This window comes from Gasterosteus aculeatus, chromosome 9 (assembly GCF_964276395.1).
Source record: "Gasterosteus aculeatus chromosome 9, fGasAcu3.hap1.1, whole genome shotgun sequence".
Taxonomy (NCBI): Eukaryota; Metazoa; Chordata; class Actinopteri; order Perciformes; family Gasterosteidae; genus Gasterosteus; species Gasterosteus aculeatus.
Window position 1 is genome coordinate 8,097,114 of NC_135696.1, and position 21,473 is coordinate 8,118,586.

Sequence of the window (21,473 nt, forward strand, 5' to 3'; positions counted from 1 at the left end):
CACAATTGGATCTGGTGTAGCCTCCCAATCTGCATTTAAGTGTGGACCAAAACAATGTCATACATGCAATTTGATCATTCAGATCCTGTAGAAATAATGCATCATATTGCTTATCTGGCCCATGTGACACATGAGCTGTGCAGAGATATGAAGCATCCATGCACTCTGCCTCAGGCTGGATGCGTGATGCTGCCAGGTGGGACAGTTCTGATTGTGAGTCAACCGGAAGCCACCACTGGTACACAAACATTGGATCACTCATAACTGTCTTTGCCATCTGGTCAATGGCTCTGCATCTCACCACTTGCAACCCTGTAGGAGTGGAGATGAGGCTAATGCTGAAAGAACACATGAGGTCTCCCATTAGATTAATGGGACAGCAAGAGGACAGCAAAAAGGAATGTTTTACTGTGATGTCTGGTTCAGGGTCAGTTGAGTCAGTGTGTGTACTGGTCATAGGTGCCGTAAATCTCTCTACAATAGTCATCCCTGAAGCTCCTTGTGAGAAAACCTGTTTTCCACTAAGTTTTTGACCTGGAAAATACTTTTGTTGTATTACAAAATGTGTAGCCCCCGAATCAACCAAAAACGATAAAAGTTTCCCTTGAATTTGCACCATAGTGGTGGGCATATTTTCAAATGATTTTCCTGAAAATGTGTGTTTAAGTGAAAGCTTTTGTTGTGTTCTCAATTGCTCTGTGATGTCCATGAGAGCTTGTTGTTGCTCCGGTGTGTGTGTGTGTGTGAGTGTGAGTGTGCGTGCAGAAAGCATTTCTTCATTGCAGGCTGCGGTGTGTGTGTGTTTTACTTCCCTTATCATGTGAGGCCTCAGCATGGTTGCCGTCTCCCCCTCACATGCAGCCTTCTCCCCCTCCGCCTCACGTCAATCGGAATGTGCGTTGCCACCCCTTCCTCGTCTGGCCAGTCCACCCCCCCATCCTCTACGAGGTGCATTTTGTGGACATTCTCTGTGCCAATGTCCTTGTTCGCCACAGCGCAGCATGTTTCTTTACATCCGCGAGTCGCGAGTCTTCTATTCCAGCAACAGAACGCTGCACATTCATTTTTATGTCGGGCAATAGTCCATTCATGAAAGCATTCTTCAGGTGTGATTCCCATGTCCCCAGAGCGTCTCCTAACACGGCGGGTTGTGGAATGCCACTGTTAAGATCAAACACTGTGAGAAGTCTTTGGTAGTAATCATGGACGGACTCAGCTGTTGCCTGCTTGGTATTGTTGATGGGAGTCATATCCACTTTGTCAGGGAACAATGTCCTTATGCCGTCGCTCAAAGCCGTGAGTGCGTCTCTGTACGGCTTATTTTGATTTGAACTCCATTCATCATCGGCCGCACTGGTGTCTCCTGCAACCAGCTGGTTGAGCTTTTGGTAGTGAGTCGGACCCACGTGACTCATTAGAACACGTCGAATTTCAGCAAAGTTGGGCTTACAGAAGTCCATGAATGCTTCAGCAAACAGTCTTCCCGAGTGTTGTATCGGTGGGAGATGAGCCATTGCAGCTCTAATGTCCGTATCAGTCCATGGCCGGAAAACAAGTATGGGACTTGAGTGTCCTGGTACTTGAATCATTGGGGTTTGGAGCACAGATTTTGCATCCGGGGGAACTCCCTCAGGGGCGAAAGAGGGGGAAAAACATCTGATGTAGATGGTTGCTCTGCAATCAGTTTGTTGATGGCAGAAGTGTCCCCTCCGGTTGCTCCTGGAGAGCGAGATTGAGTGAGGAGAGCAGCCTGTCTCTTTTCCTCCTCTTCGCCGAGGAGTCGTTCCTGTGCTGCTTTCACTGCCGCTTCCTTTTCCTCCCTCTGCCGGGTGTAGTGAACTTTTTGAGCTTGTGACCATGCAGACGAAGGTTGCTGGTTCGCAGATGAAGCAGGGTACGGTGGTGGGCATGTGTTGAGGAGAGGGCCGCCAGCCCCTGTGAGACACGGATACAAGGGAGAAGAAGCACATCGGCCATTTTGTTCAATAACATTTGGAACTGGTTTTTCAACCAATGTGGTTTTTGCGCATGTCAATTCTTTAGCCATTTGTTTCCTTTCTCTACATTCACATTCTGTCATGATCCGGATTCCTCCTTGTTTTGTTTTTCTACTCACACACACTTACACCCAGCTGATACTCATTAACACACCTCCTCATTCCCATTCATGCTGTCACTCGCCCTAAACGCCCACAGCCGCTTTCCATAGCAATCAACTCTCACACTGATTCTCAACTAACCTCTTTCACTGCTTAATTTGTTTGACTATTTCTAACCACTGTTTCTCTACTCCCCTGTCAGACTGTTGTTGAACGCTGAGCTGTTGCCTTGTCCCTGTGTTACCAATCCAGCGTTGTCTTTTTTCGAGATCTACTTTAAGTTTTGTCCCGGACTGCGTCTGCTGACGGCAGCCCCCTTAGTTCGAGTTTGGGAAGAATAAAATACATTTTTCCCGCACCTCTGCATCTGGGTCCTCTGTTCACCTCGTAACAGAACAGTCTGACTAAGATGGACCCAGCGGAGGAGGCACCTTTTCGCTCGGCGATCGAGGCCCAGGGAGCGCTTCTTGGAAGACATGATGGGGAGATTTCCGAGACACGCCGTGTGGTGGAGAGTCTCTCCGCCCAAGTTTCAGACATGTCATCACGGCTCCAGTTCCGGCTGGAGGCCCCCAGTGTTCGCGGAGGTTCTGCTGAACCCCGGATCAACAATCCCCCGTGCTATGTCGGTGAACCTACTGAGTGCCGCTCTTTCATCACGCAGTGTGAGGTCGTTTTTTCCCTGCAGCCAACCACCTATGCACGTGATTCGGCGCGCACCGCTTTCGTTATCTCCCTGTTGAAGGGGAGGGCGCGCGAGTGGGGAACTGCCGTCTGGTGAATGGATTCGGATCTGACTGAGCGCTTTGAGTTATTTAAGGAGGAGATGATCAAGGTGTTTGACCGATCCGTCCACGGACAGGAGGCTTCTCGAGCCCTCGCCGTGCTTCGACAGGGTAGACGTCCAGTTACAGATTACGCCATTGAGTTTTGTACTTTGGCCATCTCATCTGGCTTGAACGAACCAGCCCTGGTTGCTCACTTCTTGGAGGGTCTTAACTCTGCCCTTAAGGAGGAGATATATGCCCGTGAGATTCCTGATCGGCTCGACCAGTTGGTGGAGCTCGCTATCCGTCTCGAGAAGCGCTTGGAAATGCGCCGCCACGCTCGAGGTTGGAGAGAGGAACAACCGCTGCCTTGTCCCTGTGTTACCAATCCAGCGTTGTCTTTTTTCGAGATCTACTTTAAGTTTTGTCCCGGACTGCGTCTGCTGACGGCAGCCCCCTTAGTTCGAGTTTGGGAAGAATAAAAGACATTTTTCCCGCACCTCTGCATCTGGGTCCTCTGTTCACCTCCTAACACATTCATCCTCCCACCATTTCAACCATTTACTTTGTTTCTCAATGTTCTCCAAGTCTTTGCCTTTTATCACCCTCTGAGTTTTTATACCCTTCTCTTTTCCCTCTAAGCATGTTCAGTTTTATTCTACTGAAAGAACCATTTGCAGGGAACCCAAAATCTTTTGACCACTCGGGCAAAAACTCTAGAGATTAATCTCCATATTTCCTTCTCATCAGATCCACAATGGGTCAAGGGTCACAATTATGCGTTTTCAGAATGTTAGTCTGAATACCATCGGAATACGCACATTGCTCCCTGTCTTCCTCAGTAAAAAGTTGGATGCTGATGAACCAGAAATACTGTATAATTACTCTTATAATTTTATACACATTTTTCAAATAACCGGATAAAAAGACAAGTTGTCATCATTAGAAGCCCAATCAAATAACCGAAATTTGGATTTTCTAAGAGAGAAAAAATAATTAAAAAAAAAAGGACTAAATACCCGTCTTTGTAATCTGTTATCACCCGTTATAATTCAGAAAACCCCGTTTGAAAATCAGAATATCAACTTACCCGATTCGTGTGAAAATCTTCCTCATCGGATCGTGTTTAAACCAATCAGGTCTCTTTTGGTCGCCGGTCCCCTCTCTCTGAGTGTGATGAGGTATAGGGCAGAATCACGTTTTGGTGGATCCTGAAGGGGTCCCTTCCCGGACGTCCTCGGAGTCCCGACGGAGCTTCAAACGATCCCACTTCTGATAACAAATTGTGGTGGAAGATTTTGCATAGACAATCGTTAAGTAAGAAAGGCTCTGAGTCAAGTATGTCTTTTCTCCGTTTATTTCCTTGCAAGGGAAAAAGGGTCACAACAGCTACGTGGTCAGTAGACTGTCAAGAACCTCCTTTTTGCCCCCAACACATCGAGGCAGTTCTTATACCTAAGTTTAGATATCGGTGGCGTCAACAGAAACCTTTGACCATCTTGTTGAGTCTCTACAGCCAGGGTACTGGGAACATCTTGTCCATGTGAGACACGTCAGTTCTTTGACCGTGTCCTTGCTCTCCCAACATGCTAAAACAAAGGTGGTCATAGACATAACAAACACTTTGTTCCATCTCTACAGCTATGATTTGGAACCATCTAATCGAAGTGGGAGACATCAGTGCTTATGTCAGGGCCTTTGTGATCTAAGCACTTGCAACTAATAAACTGGTTATACAAATGAAGCATTTAAAAGGGTCACATATTATTTTCCTATTACAATATACATATATATATATGCCTCAGAGATCTTATATATACATACATACATATATGTGTACATATATATATATATATGTATATGTATATATACATACATATATATGTATATACATATATATGTATATACATACATACATATATATGCACATACACATATGCATATATGCATATACATATATATGTATATATATATATATATATATATATATATATATATGTATATGTATCTCGGCCCCGAGACTCGTTCCCCCGACCCCTCCAGTCCCGGCCCAGAGACTCCTTCCCCCGATCCCCCCTCCAGTCCCCGCTCCCCGACTCAGGCTCCCTCCCTCCCATCCCGTGGTCCTCTCCCACCCTCCCGTTGGTGATTTGAGGGCTGTATGGGATAATCATTAATATTTTAACATGGTTTTTCAACGTTTTTCAAATCCTCTTAAACTCTTCAACTTTCAGACTTTTCAGCTTCGCGAAACTTTCAGCTACAGACCCCATTTCAACTTTCAAATGTTGACACAAGTCTCAACTATTTTATGAAGCTTTCTGTAATTTCAGCTATTTTTTAAAATTCTTTTCAGCTTCAGCTTTTTGCATTCCAACGCATCTTCAGCAGGAAAATGCATTTTCACACAATTTAACATTTGCACACTACCATAAAATCAAATATACATTAAAAAAGTGCACAATAACTAAATCCAACATGCTTAAAAACACACACACACACATTAACATTTTTCAGTTCTCACAAACACGTGCAACTTCCTTTGTCTTCTTTCCCAATAACGGTGTCATTGCACTTTACTGCATTGACTATCAAAGGGGCGCTCACACAGTTTATTGTTGCATTTGACTCTTAACAAGTCGTTGTCATGGGGACACTGGTCAGCTCGGGGCCCCAAGCAATTGCTTGGTTTGCCTGTCCTGTTGCCACGGGCCTGATACCACCACCCCGGTCTGCCACTCTTTTGGCACTGTCCCAAACTTCCACGCAATGTTGAAGAGGCGGGTCATCCAAGACAACCCCCCAACACCCATTGCTTTCAGCATCTCCGGACGGATCTCATCAATCCCCGGGAATTTGCCACTGCAGAGTTGTTTGACTACCTCAGTGACCTCCACCAGGCAAATTGACGATGATCCCTCCTCTGCCTTCAGCTCTGCCTCTACCAAAGAGGGCGTAGTAGTTGGATTCAGGACTTCCTCAAAGTGTTCCTTCCACCGGCCGATAACCTCCTCAATTGCGCTCAACAGTAAACAGTTACTGTTAACAGCTTGGATGGTTCCCCATTTCCCCATCCTGAAGTGCCACTGGGTTAAACTCCAATGTAGCAGCACTCAGCCGGGGACTTGTGAGTATCCCCACACTGGCCTCTCACCTCACACTATGGGCCACTCCAGAGTAGAATAGAGTCCGTCCCCTATCCAGGAGTGTGGTTCCAGAGCCGAGGCTGTGCGACGAGGTAAGCCCCACCAGATCCAACTGATAATGCTCCACCTCCCGCACATGGGAACGTATGTATATAGGCACTACAGGCAGTTATTCAGGCTCCACCTACACTAAGACACTGTGCATTTCTTACCTTATCTCTCTTCTTCAGTTGTTGTCAATCAGAGGAAGAAGCAGTACCAGGCTCTCACACTCTCTCCTGGTTTATTAAGGTAAGCATTATATTCATCCTCAAAATGAAATATACACACATACGAGTCAAAAGAAATATTACTCGATAGCTGAACCTGAAGGCTTCTTGTTTGTCTCATTTTGTTCATTGTTATCTTGGAAACATTTTTTGTTATCTCCACATTACCACATTATTACACTCACTATTTCTTGTTTGGGCTTTCCGAGAAAAAGCCTTACCAAGAAAACAAAGAAACTACTAGAAAGCTCAAGAAAGAAAAAGCAGACTTTCAAATATTACCTTTAAAACATTCCTATTGTGGCAGATTGTCAGATTCACAAACAGATGTTATTGGATATATTAAATAACACAGCATTAGCCGTTTACTAATAAATAGCATGTTACTGTAGTGAGATTTTAGTGTCCTATGGAATAAAAAGGTACATGAGTGGCATCCAGTCACCTTCTACAACGTGTTCTATTTTAAAGGAAAGGTGCAATGTCACCAAACCAGCTTTACCAGCACATTCCTGAGATTACAGAGAGAGAGAGAGAAAGAGAAAGAGAGAGAGAGAGAGTTTCTTCACTTCCCTGAAATGGTCCTGAACTTTAATTAGCAAGTGATGATGCTTTCCGAAAGCATTTTGTTCTTTCTCTTTTCTTTCTTGTTCTTTTCTCCTAGCTGGGAGTAAAAGTGGGCAGGCTGTGTTGGATCGATTTATTCTTTATTTATAAATGTTAACAAAAAGCTGAAAAACAAAGGAAATGTTAGATAAAGCACATGTTTAATGCATTCTGTCTCAGAAATTTCAGATAATACATTTTTAGATTAGGAGGATCATTTTGGTTCCCATTTTTAAAATATTTTTTCCTGCTTGCAGGCTTTTTCTCAGGCTCCTTCAGCACATATCATGGCGATGGCTCAGGGACCTTTTCTTGTAGGAACAGCACCACCGTTCGCTCCAGTCCCCAACCCGGGAGTCACTCAACCGCAGCAGCCCAGTGTAAATATCGCCGTCTCATCGCAACAGACCGTTCAACAACCCCTTCAACAACAAGTTCAACAACCTGCTTACATCCAACAGCAACCTCAATTTGTGCAGCCAGGTGAGTATTTCCAAAATGTAACTTTGCGAATGCCGAATATATAATACAAAGTGAGAAAGCTTTGCAGGTTCAAAAAGATCTTTCCTAAATATTTGCGCTGCATTATTAGCTGCAATTTATTTCTTTTACTTTCTCAATAATTCCAAACAATGACTAACATAAATGTGTTGAGGAATACTGAATACTATGACAGCAAATGAAACATTTTTACTGTACAAATTTAGAGATTCTCCAAATTAAAAGTCCCATATTTGCATGTTCTCAATATATATAGGGCCGGTTTCGGAGACAGGGCTTAAATCAAGACTGAAGTAGGCCTAAATCAGACTAGTTAATCCTGGCTATTTAAGTGGCTTGCATGAACATGGCATAAATTTGGCTTAGTTAGTCTGAGACTATGGAGTCCTGGAGTAAGCTTAATGAGAACACCTGGTTCAAGCCTCATTAGACTAAGTGGAAGCACAGGCTGTTGGTCCAATTGTGCTCATGAAAACCTGAAATGGAGTATGAAACACCATTGTTGCAGTGAATTTTGAGACAACACAATGTCAGAGGCAAAGAGAATTCGCTCCAAAAATTATAGTGAGCATGAAAAAGCACTACTAAAACTAATTGTATCGAACCATCCAGTCATTGAAAGCAAAATCCATACTGCTGCTATTGAACATAAGAAAAGAAGTGCTTGGACTGCAATTGGCAAAGAATTCAATGCAAATGAAGATGTCACCACAAGAACAGTACAACAACTGCAGGTGAGTTAATCTTCATTATTAGGCACAAAAATATGTGTTTGTTTCCTGTTGCCTATACCCTGATTATTTATGGCCTACCCAAATACAATACTCCTGCTGCTTGTAGCATTCACATTGAATGAATATCCTGTTTAAAAGGATAGTAACCTATTTTAAAGGGGCATATGCATGTTAATGGTGGTAGAGTAAGATATGTTGCACAAAGGAAAATCCATACCTATATGTGAGGGGGAAAGAAATATACAATCATTTCTCCACCATGACCTAAATTATCAGGAGACAAACTTATTTTTATTATGCCTTATCAGTACCAGTATTTCAGATTTCCCATATTACTATTTTTGTGACATCAAAAAAGAAAACTAATGAATGATATCTGCCTTCATAGGTTCTATGGAAGAACATTAAACTGGGATTAAAAAAAGAGAATGCAGCAAGCAGAAGAGAGCGATTTATTACAGGTGGTGGACCACCAATAAAGGACACATGTGATGAATTGGGTGACTGGCTGTCTGGTATAATAGAGCACCAGCAACCTCTGGATGGTATACCAGACAATGACCATTTGGACAGTGAACATGGAGAACTGAGCACAAATGGTAAATATACCTTAGGAAGTAAATTGGTTACAGGACCATATTAGTTGATTTGAGTTTGGAACAGTGGTCTTTTTTTCCAGAGGAAACCAATCAAGAGCCAGTTCACAACGAGCCTGAACCCTCCACATCTGCTATGGCACCCCTGGGAGATGAAGCTGCTACCATCCAACAGAGACCAAAAAAGATAACTATGCATGAAAAGTTAGCCAGAGAATTTCATGAGCGTAAAATTGAATATTTAAAAGAAGAACATGAAATGAAAATGAGAATTCTAGAGGTTGAACTGGATATGAAATTGGGAGAGAGGGCTATGCTCCAAAAAAGAATTCTGCATACTAGTAGCCATGGTGAATATGAGGAATTGTGAAAAATAAAAATAAATGTATTGTCATTTGGCGTGTGAGTGAGTATTAATCATCACAAACTACATTTTACCCGACTTGGTTCACTAGTTTAATTTTGCTACATTATTGTAATTTTGTACAGAAACAGTATGCAAGCACCACCATACCATAATGGATACATTCCATATTTAAATGCTGAAGTGCTGCACTGTGAAAGCAGCTCTGTGTGCAAGTCCTCGCTGGTCATTGGCTGCCTCTGCCACCATGGGCACATCTGCATCATCCTGATCTTCCATTGGCAGGTCAGGACAGCCATGCTGCTTCAGGTAGTTGTGCAGCACAGCTGTAGCAATGATCACTTTGCAGCATCTTCTTGGCTTGAAACGAATCGTATTTCGTAAGCACTGGAATCGAGTTTTCCATACTCCAAACATACGCTCGATCATCCCTCCAGTACGGATATGAGCTCTGTTGTACCTTTGCTGCTCAGCTGTTGTGGGATTTAGATGTGGTGTGAATAAATAGTTACTCTGACCATATCCACTATCACCAAGTAGTAGTCCACTATGTTGTCCACTCTCAAATTGTGCACACAATGAAGAGTTGAGAAAAATCCTTGAATCATGGGTTGCACCTTTCCAACGGGCAACAATGTTTGAAAACTCCAAATTAGGAGTGCATACACCCTGAACATTGATTGAAAAACAGTTCTTACGATTCCTGTATTCCTCTGCATCAGGAGTTGATGGACACTTGATGGGAACATGACATCCGTCTATACAGCCAATCACTCCTGGAAAGTGCCCATATTCATAGAATTGCACTTTATAGTTGGCTTGCCCAGCAGCATCAGGGAACTTGATGTAAAGACTCCTCAGTTCACAAATGGCACTGCAGACTTTGTGAACTATTCTACATACAGTTGGTTCACTGACACCACCAGTTTCACGATGAAAGATTCCACATGCCAAGAACCTCAAAGTGATCAGAACTTGCAGTTGATTGGACACAGGCCTTCCTCTTTGAGACAGAGAGGAAAGTCTAGGCTCAAGCAAAGTAATTATCTCCAATGCATTTTCCTTGTGCATACGAAAGCGGTCTCGAAAAGTTATTTCATCAAACTGATTCAATGGATCACTCCTATCCAGCAGTATTCGTCTGGCTGGCCTTTGTCGTGCATGTTGGTCCTCATTTAGATATTCCAAATAGTCCATGCTCCCAAACAATCCAAGCTCAGTTTCACAAACAGTAGCCTAGCCTACTAAGCGGGAGTTAAACCTGCCTCCTTGGCAGATTAGTTTAAGCTTCAATTCAGTCCAATTTAGTCCTGGAGTAGCTCTAATGCTCAATTTTTCAATCGGCTTTGTTTAATCCAGAACAGGCTTAATCCACGAGTATTTTAAGCTACGTCTGTGCAAGTGAATTTCAGTTAAGCCAGCTCAAACAGCATTTTAGTCTGGGACTAGGCTTGAGCCTTGTCTCCGAAACCGGCCCATAGTCTCTCAACCTCAACCGACCACCCAACCCGATGTAAATATCGCTGTCTCATCGCAACAAACCACTCAACAAGTTCAACCACCTGCTTACCAGTACATCCAACAGCAACCTCAAGTTGTGCAGCCCGGTGAGTATTTGAAATCTATAGGACGAAGGAGAGAGGGCTAGCGCAAATTGTGGCACCGGCAACTTGCTGAGGCACTTCCTGTTGCAGGTTGCGGTGCCGCGGCGAATCGTGGCAGCTGCCTCGAGTTTACGGCAACTGCCTCGCCTGTTGCCTCGGCTGAGTGAGGTACCTCGAGCGGTACCACGAATTCAGGGGCCGGTTCATCGGTTGAGAGAGGTACCTCCAGCGGTACCTCGAGTTAAGGGAGTCTTGCCACGACCTAACGGAGGCATGCAACGACAAAAGGGAGCGGTGGATCGGCTGATAGAGGTACCGGGAGTTTAAGGGAGAGATGCCACGGCTGTTAAGGGAGAGGTGCCACGGCTGTTAAGGGAGCTGCGCCTCGGCTGGTAGACGTACTGGGAGTTCAAGGGAGAGATGTCACGGCTGTTAAGGGAGCGGGAGTTTAAGGAAGAGGTGCCACGGCTGTTAACGTAGCGGGAGTTTAAGGGAGAGGTGCCACGGCTGTTAAGGGAGCAGGAGTTTAAGGGAGAGGTGCCACGGCTGTTAAGGGAGCGGGAGTTTAAGGGAGAGGTGCCACGGCTGTTAACGTAGCGGGAGTTTAAGGGAGAGGTGCCACGGCTGTTAAGGGAGCGGGAGTTTAAGGGAGAGGTGCCACGGCTGTTAATTTTAGTATTCCTATGTATGCAACATGTGACAGTATAATACAGTTTAAGTACGACTGTTATCTGCGGGTTGAGTTGCCGTGGCGAGTCGTGGCAGCGGCCACAACTTCACGACAGCTGCCTCGACTTTGCGGCAATGATGCCTCGACTGTTGCAGTTTTCTTTTCATATTTTGACAAAATGTGACAATACTATCCTGCACTATCCTGTACTATCCTGTACTCTGTGCTTAAGAGTACGAGTTTTGTTGGTTGTAATTGGTTTAGTCATAAAACGCCGATAAGTGATGCAATAGCTTCCCGTTTAAGTTCAGCTAAGCTAATATGGGCTAAGACCACTCGTAGCCTTGGTTACGATAACCACTTTCCGGCAGCGCCCCAAATTAATGCAAATTGTAAATATTGATGCATTGTAACGTTGAAACTAACTGAAAAGCACTGAAAAGTGGTGAAAGCTATTTGGATATATATGTATGGTATGTATATATATATATTATATATATATATATTATATATAGGTGTGTGTGTATATATGTATGATACAGTAATAAAGGATATTGATTTGTATATTATATCTGTTCATCATCGTATATATTAATTTTATGTGTCTGTGTTTATATGTATGTATGTTTATATATTTTATCTCACCTTTTTAATAATTTTTTTTCTGTTTATCTCAACAGGACTCTTGTTTGGGGAGGCAGTAAGAACAATGTGACCGCATGAGGCCTAAACAGCATCATTCCAGCTATTGTAAACATGACGTGATCAATCAGTTTGCCACAGTTCCTGTCTTGCAGGTCCTCTGGCGAGCGCAACTGCCACGACTTGCCGCGGCAGTCACCATGACATGCTGCAGCAGCTGCCACGGCTTGCAAAGCAGTTATCTCGACATGCAGCTATACCAGGGGTGGGCAAACTATGAGTATTATGAATTAGAAATTATAGTAACGACCGCTGTAACACTTCTCCGTTCCCGACTTGAGTTTCCTAAAGCATGATGAATGCAAAAGACCAGCATAGACGTTTCTTGAATGGATGAACACCTCAGATCTGTCCTGAGAATTGCCAGAACAAAGCTGACACCAAACTATCTGCACTGGCAAAAAAGGGGGACCAACAACACTGTACCCACTGAAATGCAATGTAATGTAAAAATGTATGTTCACTTTACTTTTTAAGTTAAGTTTTAGATTTTACTTATAATTTATATTGGTTGACAATATAACTCTCTATCCATCTGACACCGGCCGGCCCGTCTGTCAAATTTTAAAAGTCAATGTGGCCCCTGAGCCAAAAAGTTTGCCCATCCCTGAGCTATACAATAAGAAAATAATGTCTTTGAGAGTCAGTTTGTCGCTGTAATTGTGTTTTGCTGTTGATATTTGTAATAGTATGGCTACTTTTAAATCATATGTGTTTGTGGGTTTTTAAATGTTTTTTGTTTATTTATTTGTTATTTTATTTTATTATATTTAATATATATATATCCCCGCGGGGACTGGTCGGGGGCATGGAACGTGGGGCCGGTACCGGTCGGGTTGGGGGCATGGAACGTGGGGCCGGTACCGGTCGGGGGAATGGACCGTGGCACTGGTACCGGGGGCATGGATCGTGGCGCTGGCTCGGGGGTCGGGGGCATGGATCGTGGCGCTGGCTCGGGGGCATGGATCGTGGCGCTGGCTCGGGGGTCGTGGACCTTGTTAGGGGCGTCGGATCAGGAGTCATGGGCTTGGGTCGGGAGGCCGGGACGGGAATCTGCTGCGGCCCAGCGCTGGACGTTGTGCGCTGCGGCCCAGCGCTGGACATTGTGCGCTGCGACCGAGCAGGGTCGGGATGTTGCTGCGGCCCAGCGCTGGACACTGTGCGCTGCGACCGAGCAGGGTCGGAACGTCGTCGCGGCCCAGAGCTGGACGCTGTGCGCTGCGGCCGAGCGTGGGGACCGTAGGTAGCCTGGAGCCGGACCGCATGGTCCATCACCCGCTCCCAGGAAGAATCGCCGCCGGACGACCACGAAATGGCCTCCTCTTCTGGGGACCATGTGGTGGGCGGTGGATGGTGACCCAGATGCCTACTGAGGGCTCCAGATGGGGAGACGGAGTAGTACAAGTACCCAGCTGGAACCCCCGGGAGGACCGTTCCCCCATTACGGGCAGCCCGCTGGAGACTCCGTGGACCGCCCATTGCCAGACGGGTTCCCCTGAACTCGTCCAGGGGAAAAAACTCTGCGTAGTCCTTTCTAGGTTGCGTCATTCTGTCACAGGTGCGGGTGGGAGGCAGGACTCAAATGCAGACTTGCAGGAAACAAAAAGCTTTAATAGTTAAAAGATACAAAAATCCAAAAGGCCAAGGGGCAAAAACACACAGGCATGAAGTACGGACATCCAAGACAAAAGACAAGGACAGGCGTAGCAAATGACAATGACGCGACAAGTGACACAAGAGACACACGGCTTAAATACACAAGGGAGGTGCAGGTGATTGGACACAGGTGGAAACTATTAAGACGATCACAGGGGATGACGGGACAAGGCAGGAAGTGAAGTTACCCGGGGACACGAGTGGCAGAAAACTACAAAATACAACAGGAAGTGAACCACACCGTGACACCTACATTCATTTATGATCAACAATCTTATAATAGTTCTTTAGTTAGTCTTCCAGGAGAATATGTACTGTGGTGTCTTTCAGATGTGTATGACATATTGTAAAAATAAACAGTTTGCCATAATATTGCTGTTGAGGTAAATAACCTCACAGTGGTTTTGGTTCTGCATATCTCGTGCTTTGGGACATCAAACAATCTAATAAATTATTGCCGTCCTATAAACGCACTGTCGGCTGCATGTCTTGGCAGGTGGCACAAACAGACTAAGCATCATATTTTGGCAGCATGTACTGCTAGGATATGCTATCCCTATTTGTTATTACACATTAGAGCCAAAACTACATACTGACGAAGTTTGTGAAAACATAGTTGTATAGAAAACCTTCACATTTAAAGGCATTAGTCAAGGATTATGTTTATATTGACAGCTGTGATAATATATCTTGTTTTTGTTTTTGCAGAGAAGCCAAGCACTTCCAAGCGAAAAGCCAACACAGATGATTCCATAAATGATACAAATCCCAACAGTTCTGCTTGTCCACATTGCACGGCTGTGCTAAGTGCCCCCAAAAACTTAAAAAGGCATATAAGAGATGTACATAATCTTGATACATCTCCCATGATGTGTATTGACATAAGAAACGGAATCTACGTCACTGCAAAGTACGACCATAGTCCGTTTTTTCCAATTCATGTGATCAAATCCACACAGCCACCACAACTCGATTGTGAGGTGGAGAAGTGCCGCACGTTCATGAAAATTGCCTGGTCATCAGGCAATCCTGGAAAGGAATGTGTTCACTTGGAAAGGACAAAGACTGCTAGGCCGTATGTCAAACCAGCAGTCCTGCAAACTACTTCACTGCAGGACATGGTTAGCAAAGGCCTAATGTCATCTGAGTGGGGGGGGAATGTGAACAACACAACATTGCTGCCACCAATGACGGAGTCAATAGTGTTTTTCCTATCTTCTTTGAAGATGAGAGATACTCGAAACGGTGGTATTTCTTTTCGGTGTTCACAAATGAAACGGACAACTGGTGTCACTTTGGGAGGACAAGGGTGACGTTTGATTCAGTGGGAGGACAGTGGAACTGTCAGTGTCGGGGAACTGGTCGATCGCACCGCTGCATCCATCGTATGATGGGAATGTGGTGGATTTTCCAGCAGTCCCCAGGCACACTGGCATCCTCGGACATCCAAATGAAGGACATTGCTGACTTGGAAACTCACATGGTGGAAAGCAGCATCACATGTGAGCCACACAACCTCAACACGCAAAACATCTGTGTAATGACTGAGTACCTGGCAACAAAAAAGCGGATCCCATGTCTGCAAGACTTGCCAGTTAAGCTGAGGACTCAGGAGGAACAGCCACCAGAATGTTTTGTGCCTTCGGAAAGTACCTGCCCCTACTGTCCAGGCCCCACACCTCCAGCACTGAATCCTTTAAAGATTATCACCACTCAGGCAATGGTGTACGGGATAAGCTATGTCCATAAAGGTAAATCAACAATTATTTCTTACATGGATGTTCCCCTGATGAGATCACATTATATCTGGCCTCAACAGCCAGACTGCTAAAGAAGGCTTTGTGTATGCATGATTCAACTTTTAATTTTCTTTATAGGTGTTTCAGTTGCGGAAAAACATTGCCCGACGTGTGCTAACGTTGTGAGATTCCAGGATTATTCTTCCGGATTTCACAACTTTAACAACCGTGTGATCTTAACACTGCCATTGTGTGAGCTTCTCCTGTCGGGTTTGTCGGTAAGACATCTGTTAATGGTTTTTTTGCACTTTAGTCAAAGACAACAGTGTCTTTCATGAAAAGGTTAAGCATATTAAAGCATGTACAAAATTATGTACAAATGGATATTTGTTTATCATGTTTTTCAATAACAGAACAAGACAACCAGTGGACGGATGCTTGACACTCTGTCATTTTTCAATGACAACCGGTACCACCATCAAATAGTGAGGAGAGCATTCCATCACTTCCTTTCACTGTCAGACTTCAAGTTTGACTTCTTCTGTTACCAGTGTGGATACCACCCAGCCGTCATTGTAGCAGATGCAAATTGGAAACTGGCCTTCGATGTCCCTCGTAAGAATATTTTAGCTTTCTGTTATATCTCCCTACTTAAATTAAAATTATAATGAAGATTTCAACAGATGCAAATATGTGCCTGTATTAAGGGTGTTAGATTTACAAGGGCTCTATAATAAATGACTTGCTTGTACATCCGGTTTTGTATAATGGTCAATCTTGTTTAATTTAAACAAAGTTAGAGGTTATGTTTTTCTATGAGAGTTCTATGTTCAGCACGGTTTTGTAATTATGTAAACAAATTCATTTGCAGTTGGGACATTTAAAAGGCCTGATCCAGACACCATAGCGGACAAGGACCTACAGGTGGACATTGTCAAGGTGTGGTCGGATCTGGACCGGTCACAAATTGCTGAGGGCCTCATATCAGGTTTGGACCAAATTGTTAAAGTGATATATATATTATAATTATGTAATTATGTATATGCTCCACTAACTAAACCTTTGAACAAATGAATGTTCAATATGATATGTTTTACAAATAGGGTCTTCGGTGGCGAATCCATATTGCTTATCTGTTGGCCACTCCACTTTGGCACCTTGGATGGGAGAGCACACCAGAGTTGGAAACGTTCTCCCTAAAACAGAAGTTAAAAAGGCAATGAAAAGGAAAACTGGGGATTTCAAACATCCTCCCAAAAAAATAAATGAGGACATAATACTCAAACTGATTGAGTCAAAGAAGGTACACACATTGACAATCTTACTATTTTGATGTATGCAAGTTATTTATTCTCCATACGATAGATATTTCTACTATTGATAAAAGATGTGACATAATTATATTTGTGTTTGAAAGTACTGAAATGGGCCTCTGGAATTTTTCAGCCACAGAAAAAGGATCTCCAGGAAGCTTGTGACACCCTGGGTGTCTCCTCAGAGGGGTCCATAGCCGACATGCTGAACAGGCTTCAGGAATTATTAAACTTCAAAGATGTTTACCCAAAGCTGTTTGTGAAACTGCAGAAAGCTGGTGGTGTGATATTATTTGTGAAAATTCTTCTTCTTTTTACATTCTATAAACTTTAGTTATATGATTGCCATTTAAAATCTTGTTTTTTATTCTGAAGGTGGAGTACTTCACTTCAGCTGTCCGCATGGCGTTGTGTATTACGTCAACATTCTCTTCTGGACAGAGTCCGCTAGAGATCACACGGACGGGCTGCTGAGTTTTAAACACTTCCCTACCTGTTACATTTCGGACGTTGCAGGACAGGTTGCTCGTCACACAAACAACCGCACAAAACAGCAATATTTCCAGCCATTTGACGGAAGACTCTGTGGCACAACATCAAACAACAGGAAACTGGCGGCTGATAAACAATTAAAGGTTGACCTGCAGTGGGTGAAGAACCTGCGATCAACATTACCACTGCAGGAAATGCCAGATAGTGTTAGGATGGCAGCAAGGCATCCTATCACAAAGACATCAGACAGGTACTCCCTGTACGACAGATTCCACCAGAAAAACCAAAGAAGGCCAGAAGAGAAGTTGAGAAGCCTCAACATCTGCCCTAGTTTACGGAGAGAGGTGAACTCATCTGTTGCAGAGCAGTTCAATCGTGAACTTTCTTCGGTAAAATATTCATTGTGCCAAATGAACGAGCCACACTTCAAACAAACCTTAAGGGTGCTCATCGACCTGCATAATGAAAGAATAAACACAACCTTCAAAGCACAAATGGAAACCATGTGCAACACACAGTTGTACATTGGACTTCATGGGATGCTGGGACTGCAGTCTGCCGGTAAGTTTGATTAGTATATACAATGCTATAGTAATTCTTCTAAATAATACTTGATAAAATATACAGCTTAACCTATATTTTTAATTGTTGAGGATCATAATTATCAATCTTTGTTTTTCTTTGTTATTTTGTTCGAAGCAAAGGAAAATCCACTTCTTCCTTCGGTGGGCCAAAACATTGAACATAAACGAATGAAGTCGTCATTTGTTGCACGATCCTATGCAATCACTGTAAAGGACCAGGTAATCTGTAAATATTTGTGTTATTTCTTGTTTGTCCAAAATGAAGCGATAAATTAAACACTCATTTTGTTATCATATGTGTGTGTTAAGGAAAAACTCAAAGAACCATTCACAGGATGCCGTGCCGAAACGGCAACTATAGTTGAAATATCGAGGCCATATGCAGTGTCTTTAAAAGACATTCGGAGTGTTTGCCCACCAGAACTGTTGGGGCAAACTTCAATGCTCATGCCGTGGCTGACTGATGATGTAAGTGTACCATAATGACAACCATAATGTCAGTTATAATGTCAGTTAGCAGAATTTAAAGACAGAAAGGTTTTTATCAGAAACTCAGAAATGTACTTAATCTTCCTATTGAATTCCAGGCAGTCAACTATCGAGTAGCACAGCTGGCTCAAGAAAACCAGGTAACCGTTTAAAATTTCATCCATTTATTATTATTTTATATTGATGCTTTTATATGTTCACACACACATTAATTACATGTTCTCTGTTGTAGTGTGGTGCTTTGGGTACCTTTGATTTCATTTTGTGGCACCGACAATGGAACAACAGTGGAGCAGTCAGTGACCGTGTTGTTAAATGCATTCCTGTAGGTACTTTTAATAATGCTTTATGCATAATGAAACAAATTGTACAAATAAACAAAACACATCTGCCCTGATCATGGATGTTGTAATACATTATATTATTGTTGTGCTATAGGTTGCAGACAAAGTATTTCTGCCGAGAATTGTGGTCCATGCCACTCCAGAGACAGGGAACCATTTCATACTTTGGGTGAGCTATCATTGATTTAAAGGTTTTTATATATATTTTGTCTTATACAACTTGACAGGTAGACATGTTGGTTTTAAATTTTTGGTGACTGTGGGTCTGTTCATCTACATTGTCAGTCAACAAAACTTCACTGCCAGAAACGTAGTTTTGGTATATTATTCTAACTTAAGCTTTAAACCAAAATCACACAGTCCAGTGTCCTTTAATTTAAAATCGCTTTCAAAGTAAACCCAATTATCTCGCACCCTAACCCTGGAAAAAGTAAGTCATGCATCCATCATAACTATTTTAAAACTCATTTACTGTAACTCCCTCCTTTCAAAATGTTTACCCCACACCCCCACCTGCTGATCACTTCTTATAACAATATTTTGCAGACTGGCTTTGGATGTTGATGATGTTTTGATTATTATTTAAGAAAATAATGTCATTTTTTAGAATGTAGTTTTGACTGAATTACTTCCTCGTAGGTGTTTGACTTCAAAGCCAAACAGATTTGAGTGTATGATTCATTGAGGATCTTCCCCAGAATCACTGACACCGACATGGATCTCCTCAGGTAAAGGGAGAGACACATAACGTGTATGTATTTATCAATTCTCGGCATGGCAATATAACAATATGATGACTAAAAAATTATTGTTACTTGTTTCTTTTGTAGAAATGCCTTCAGATGTTCGGGCAGCCTTCAAGATTGGACTGTTACATGTCCTACACAGTGGAAGCAGAACGACTGTGTTAATTGTGGAGTGTTTGTCTGTTCTGTGAGTTGCTTGTTGTCTGAGCTGCTTGTCCAACTGTTCAGTGCATGTGTGTTTTGTGGGAATGATCTAAGCAAATTGTTTCCATAGGCCGCAGAAAATGAAGTGGGAAATCTAGAGGTCACTGGGGAGGCTCTCACTTTGAACCAATGCAGGACCCTTCGATTGCACCACGCAGCCCACATGATAAAACATGTCGATGCTGAGGTAAGACTAACTAATTTTAAGTCTCTTAAAATGTATAATGTTAAGAGAAATACTGTGACTACAACAAAGGTCATGATTACACAGGACTTCCCACCAACGGCAGAAGAAAGGATGAAGAAGAAAGTCTGTGAAACAAGACTTCAGGAAGCTGAAGCAAAAAATACAGACTCCAGCAGACATTGCCTGGCCTGGAAAAAAAAGGCATGTTTGTTCCACCGAGAAACTGGGACAACTAGGTATGTGCAATATTGGTGACAACTCAAACATACTTAATTTATTTCACACACAGAAAAGTTGAAAAGTTCGGTTTTATGTAAGTAACTTATCTTTTAAGGGAAAATGCTCTACATGTGGGAACATTTGCTATTGACGAACCTGATAGTATTTTAAAATGATTGTGGAATAAGTTGTCCCACTTCTGTTTTTTCGTAGGCTTTTCCACAGCCACATCAAGCAAAACAAATGGGTTCAGTGCTCATCTTGCAAAAAATGGCTGCATTTTGAGTGCGCCGGGGTGGAAGGTTACTGCGCATCAAAGGATTTCTTTTGTGGATACAACATTGTCACAGATGTGTAAGAATAATCTCATGGCTCCTTACATATATGATATAAACATTGTGATATTGGAGTATGTTGTAAAAGTACCACATGAAAAGATTGTTGTCAAATTCAGCCTATGCTTTTCTCTTAAACAGAGACAACATCTTGGAGTCTGTTAAAGCAGAAGAAATACTGAAGGATGAAGAGATAAAGGTAGAGACATACATTGTACATTTTCTCAAGTGAGCTGTAAAACGTTTTTTCATATAAAATGGTAGTTAACAATCATACACACTGTTCAGACTGGTTAAAAACTAAATTTATAAAACATTCATCTTATGTTGCAGGACTTGGAGAGAAAACTGCAGAGTGGGCATCTTCTCTCAAACAGTTCTATTTTTGGGATGGTATATGAAATGCTTTTTGACGTTTTTCCTATTTACTTGTTTCCACAGACAGAACAGATTGTCCAGCGTCTGGACAGCATACTGTCGGTAACTGGAACTGTAGCTGAGAAGCAGCTATTTATTACAGAGGTCATTTTGCCAGAGGTGAGATATAGAGGAAATTAACCAAATCAGCCACTACTGCAACTATTATGTTTACAGCGGAAAATAATCACATTTATTTGTGACTTAAGTAGTTGAGAGATCAAGTATCAATGGACAATTGAAAACACCATTCAGAGAATATAACCCAAACTTACAACTGCAGGATGACTGAGCATCAATGTCTAGCTGTAAGAAGCCTAACTTAACTGGGTACATAGGTAATGGAAAGTATCCATTTCAGTGAAATAAACATGTATGATAAGATTCTGAATATTTTTATAGGTCTTGATTGAGTGGTTGCAAAGGACCAGTAACATGTGTCGATACCAGGCAGAATCTCTGCTGCTGGAGAACACATCAAAAAAAAGGTAGACACAACTTTCATTTTAATTGTGGGCGAGCATGAATATGTGCAACATCCCTAAATTGACTGTGACAATGCTGGCTAACAGCGTTTTGCACGTCAAGTTGACATCATTGTAATCACAGAATGTGGTAGCAGTTCATTCAAAGACCTAATTTTTTTCTCAGTGCTGAAGACACGTCAGGGAGTGACCGAGAAAGCAGTGG

The 21,473-nt window shown here is 42.8% G+C and overlaps 2 protein-coding genes across 3 annotated transcripts in view; one reads left to right on the forward strand and one right to left on the reverse strand.

Annotated features, from left to right (window-relative positions):
* Positions 1 to 6,163, reverse strand: LOC144383319 (uncharacterized). Of its 2 annotated transcripts, XM_078080393.1 has the most exons (3): positions 6,021 to 6,163; positions 3,957 to 4,138; positions 1 to 1,935 (listed from the first exon to the last, which is right to left on the reverse strand). In XM_078080393.1, exons 2-3 carry the CDS (start codon positions 3,980 to 3,982, stop codon positions 942 to 944), a joined length of 1,020 nt encoding a protein of 339 aa, XP_077936519.1. In that variant the 5' UTR covers positions 3,983 to 4,138; positions 6,021 to 6,163; the 3' UTR covers positions 1 to 941. The 2 variants fall into 2 exon arrangements, 1 of the variants encoding a protein (XP_077936519.1); XR_013450678.1 differs by lacking the exons at positions 3,957 to 4,138; positions 6,021 to 6,163 and adding an exon at positions 2,071 to 2,213.
* LOC144383318 (uncharacterized) overlaps positions 5,866 to 21,473 on the forward strand; it is a 16,456-nt gene continuing 848 nt past the window's right edge. Inside the window, exons 1-28 of the mRNA XM_078080392.1 lie at positions 5,866 to 6,104; positions 6,243 to 6,303; positions 7,145 to 7,370; positions 10,564 to 10,689; positions 10,777 to 10,998; positions 12,037 to 13,616; positions 14,423 to 15,465; positions 15,592 to 15,731; positions 15,867 to 16,068; positions 16,325 to 16,441; positions 16,557 to 16,756; positions 16,900 to 17,047; positions 17,142 to 17,819; positions 17,958 to 18,061; positions 18,152 to 18,310; positions 18,430 to 18,471; positions 18,564 to 18,656; positions 18,770 to 18,844; positions 19,315 to 19,403; positions 19,506 to 19,608; positions 19,696 to 19,812; positions 19,897 to 20,048; positions 20,245 to 20,385; positions 20,508 to 20,565; positions 20,700 to 20,721; positions 20,808 to 20,903; positions 21,186 to 21,271; positions 21,435 to 21,472. Of these exons, the coding sequence (XP_077936518.1) occupies positions 15,102 to 15,465; positions 15,592 to 15,731; positions 15,867 to 16,068; positions 16,325 to 16,441; positions 16,557 to 16,756; positions 16,900 to 17,047; positions 17,142 to 17,819; positions 17,958 to 18,061; positions 18,152 to 18,310; positions 18,430 to 18,471; positions 18,564 to 18,656; positions 18,770 to 18,844; positions 19,315 to 19,344 (2,352 nt within the window). The 5' untranslated portion in view covers positions 5,866 to 6,104; positions 6,243 to 6,303; positions 7,145 to 7,370; ... (2 more) ...; positions 12,037 to 13,616; positions 14,423 to 15,101 and the 3' untranslated portion in view covers positions 19,345 to 19,403; positions 19,506 to 19,608; positions 19,696 to 19,812; ... (5 more) ...; positions 21,186 to 21,271; positions 21,435 to 21,472. The remainder of the gene's footprint in view (positions 6,105 to 6,242; positions 6,304 to 7,144; positions 7,371 to 10,563; positions 10,690 to 10,776; positions 10,999 to 12,036; positions 13,617 to 14,422; positions 15,466 to 15,591; positions 15,732 to 15,866; positions 16,069 to 16,324; positions 16,442 to 16,556; positions 16,757 to 16,899; positions 17,048 to 17,141; positions 17,820 to 17,957; positions 18,062 to 18,151; positions 18,311 to 18,429; positions 18,472 to 18,563; positions 18,657 to 18,769; positions 18,845 to 19,314; positions 19,404 to 19,505; positions 19,609 to 19,695; positions 19,813 to 19,896; positions 20,049 to 20,244; positions 20,386 to 20,507; positions 20,566 to 20,699; positions 20,722 to 20,807; positions 20,904 to 21,185; positions 21,272 to 21,434; position 21,473) is intronic.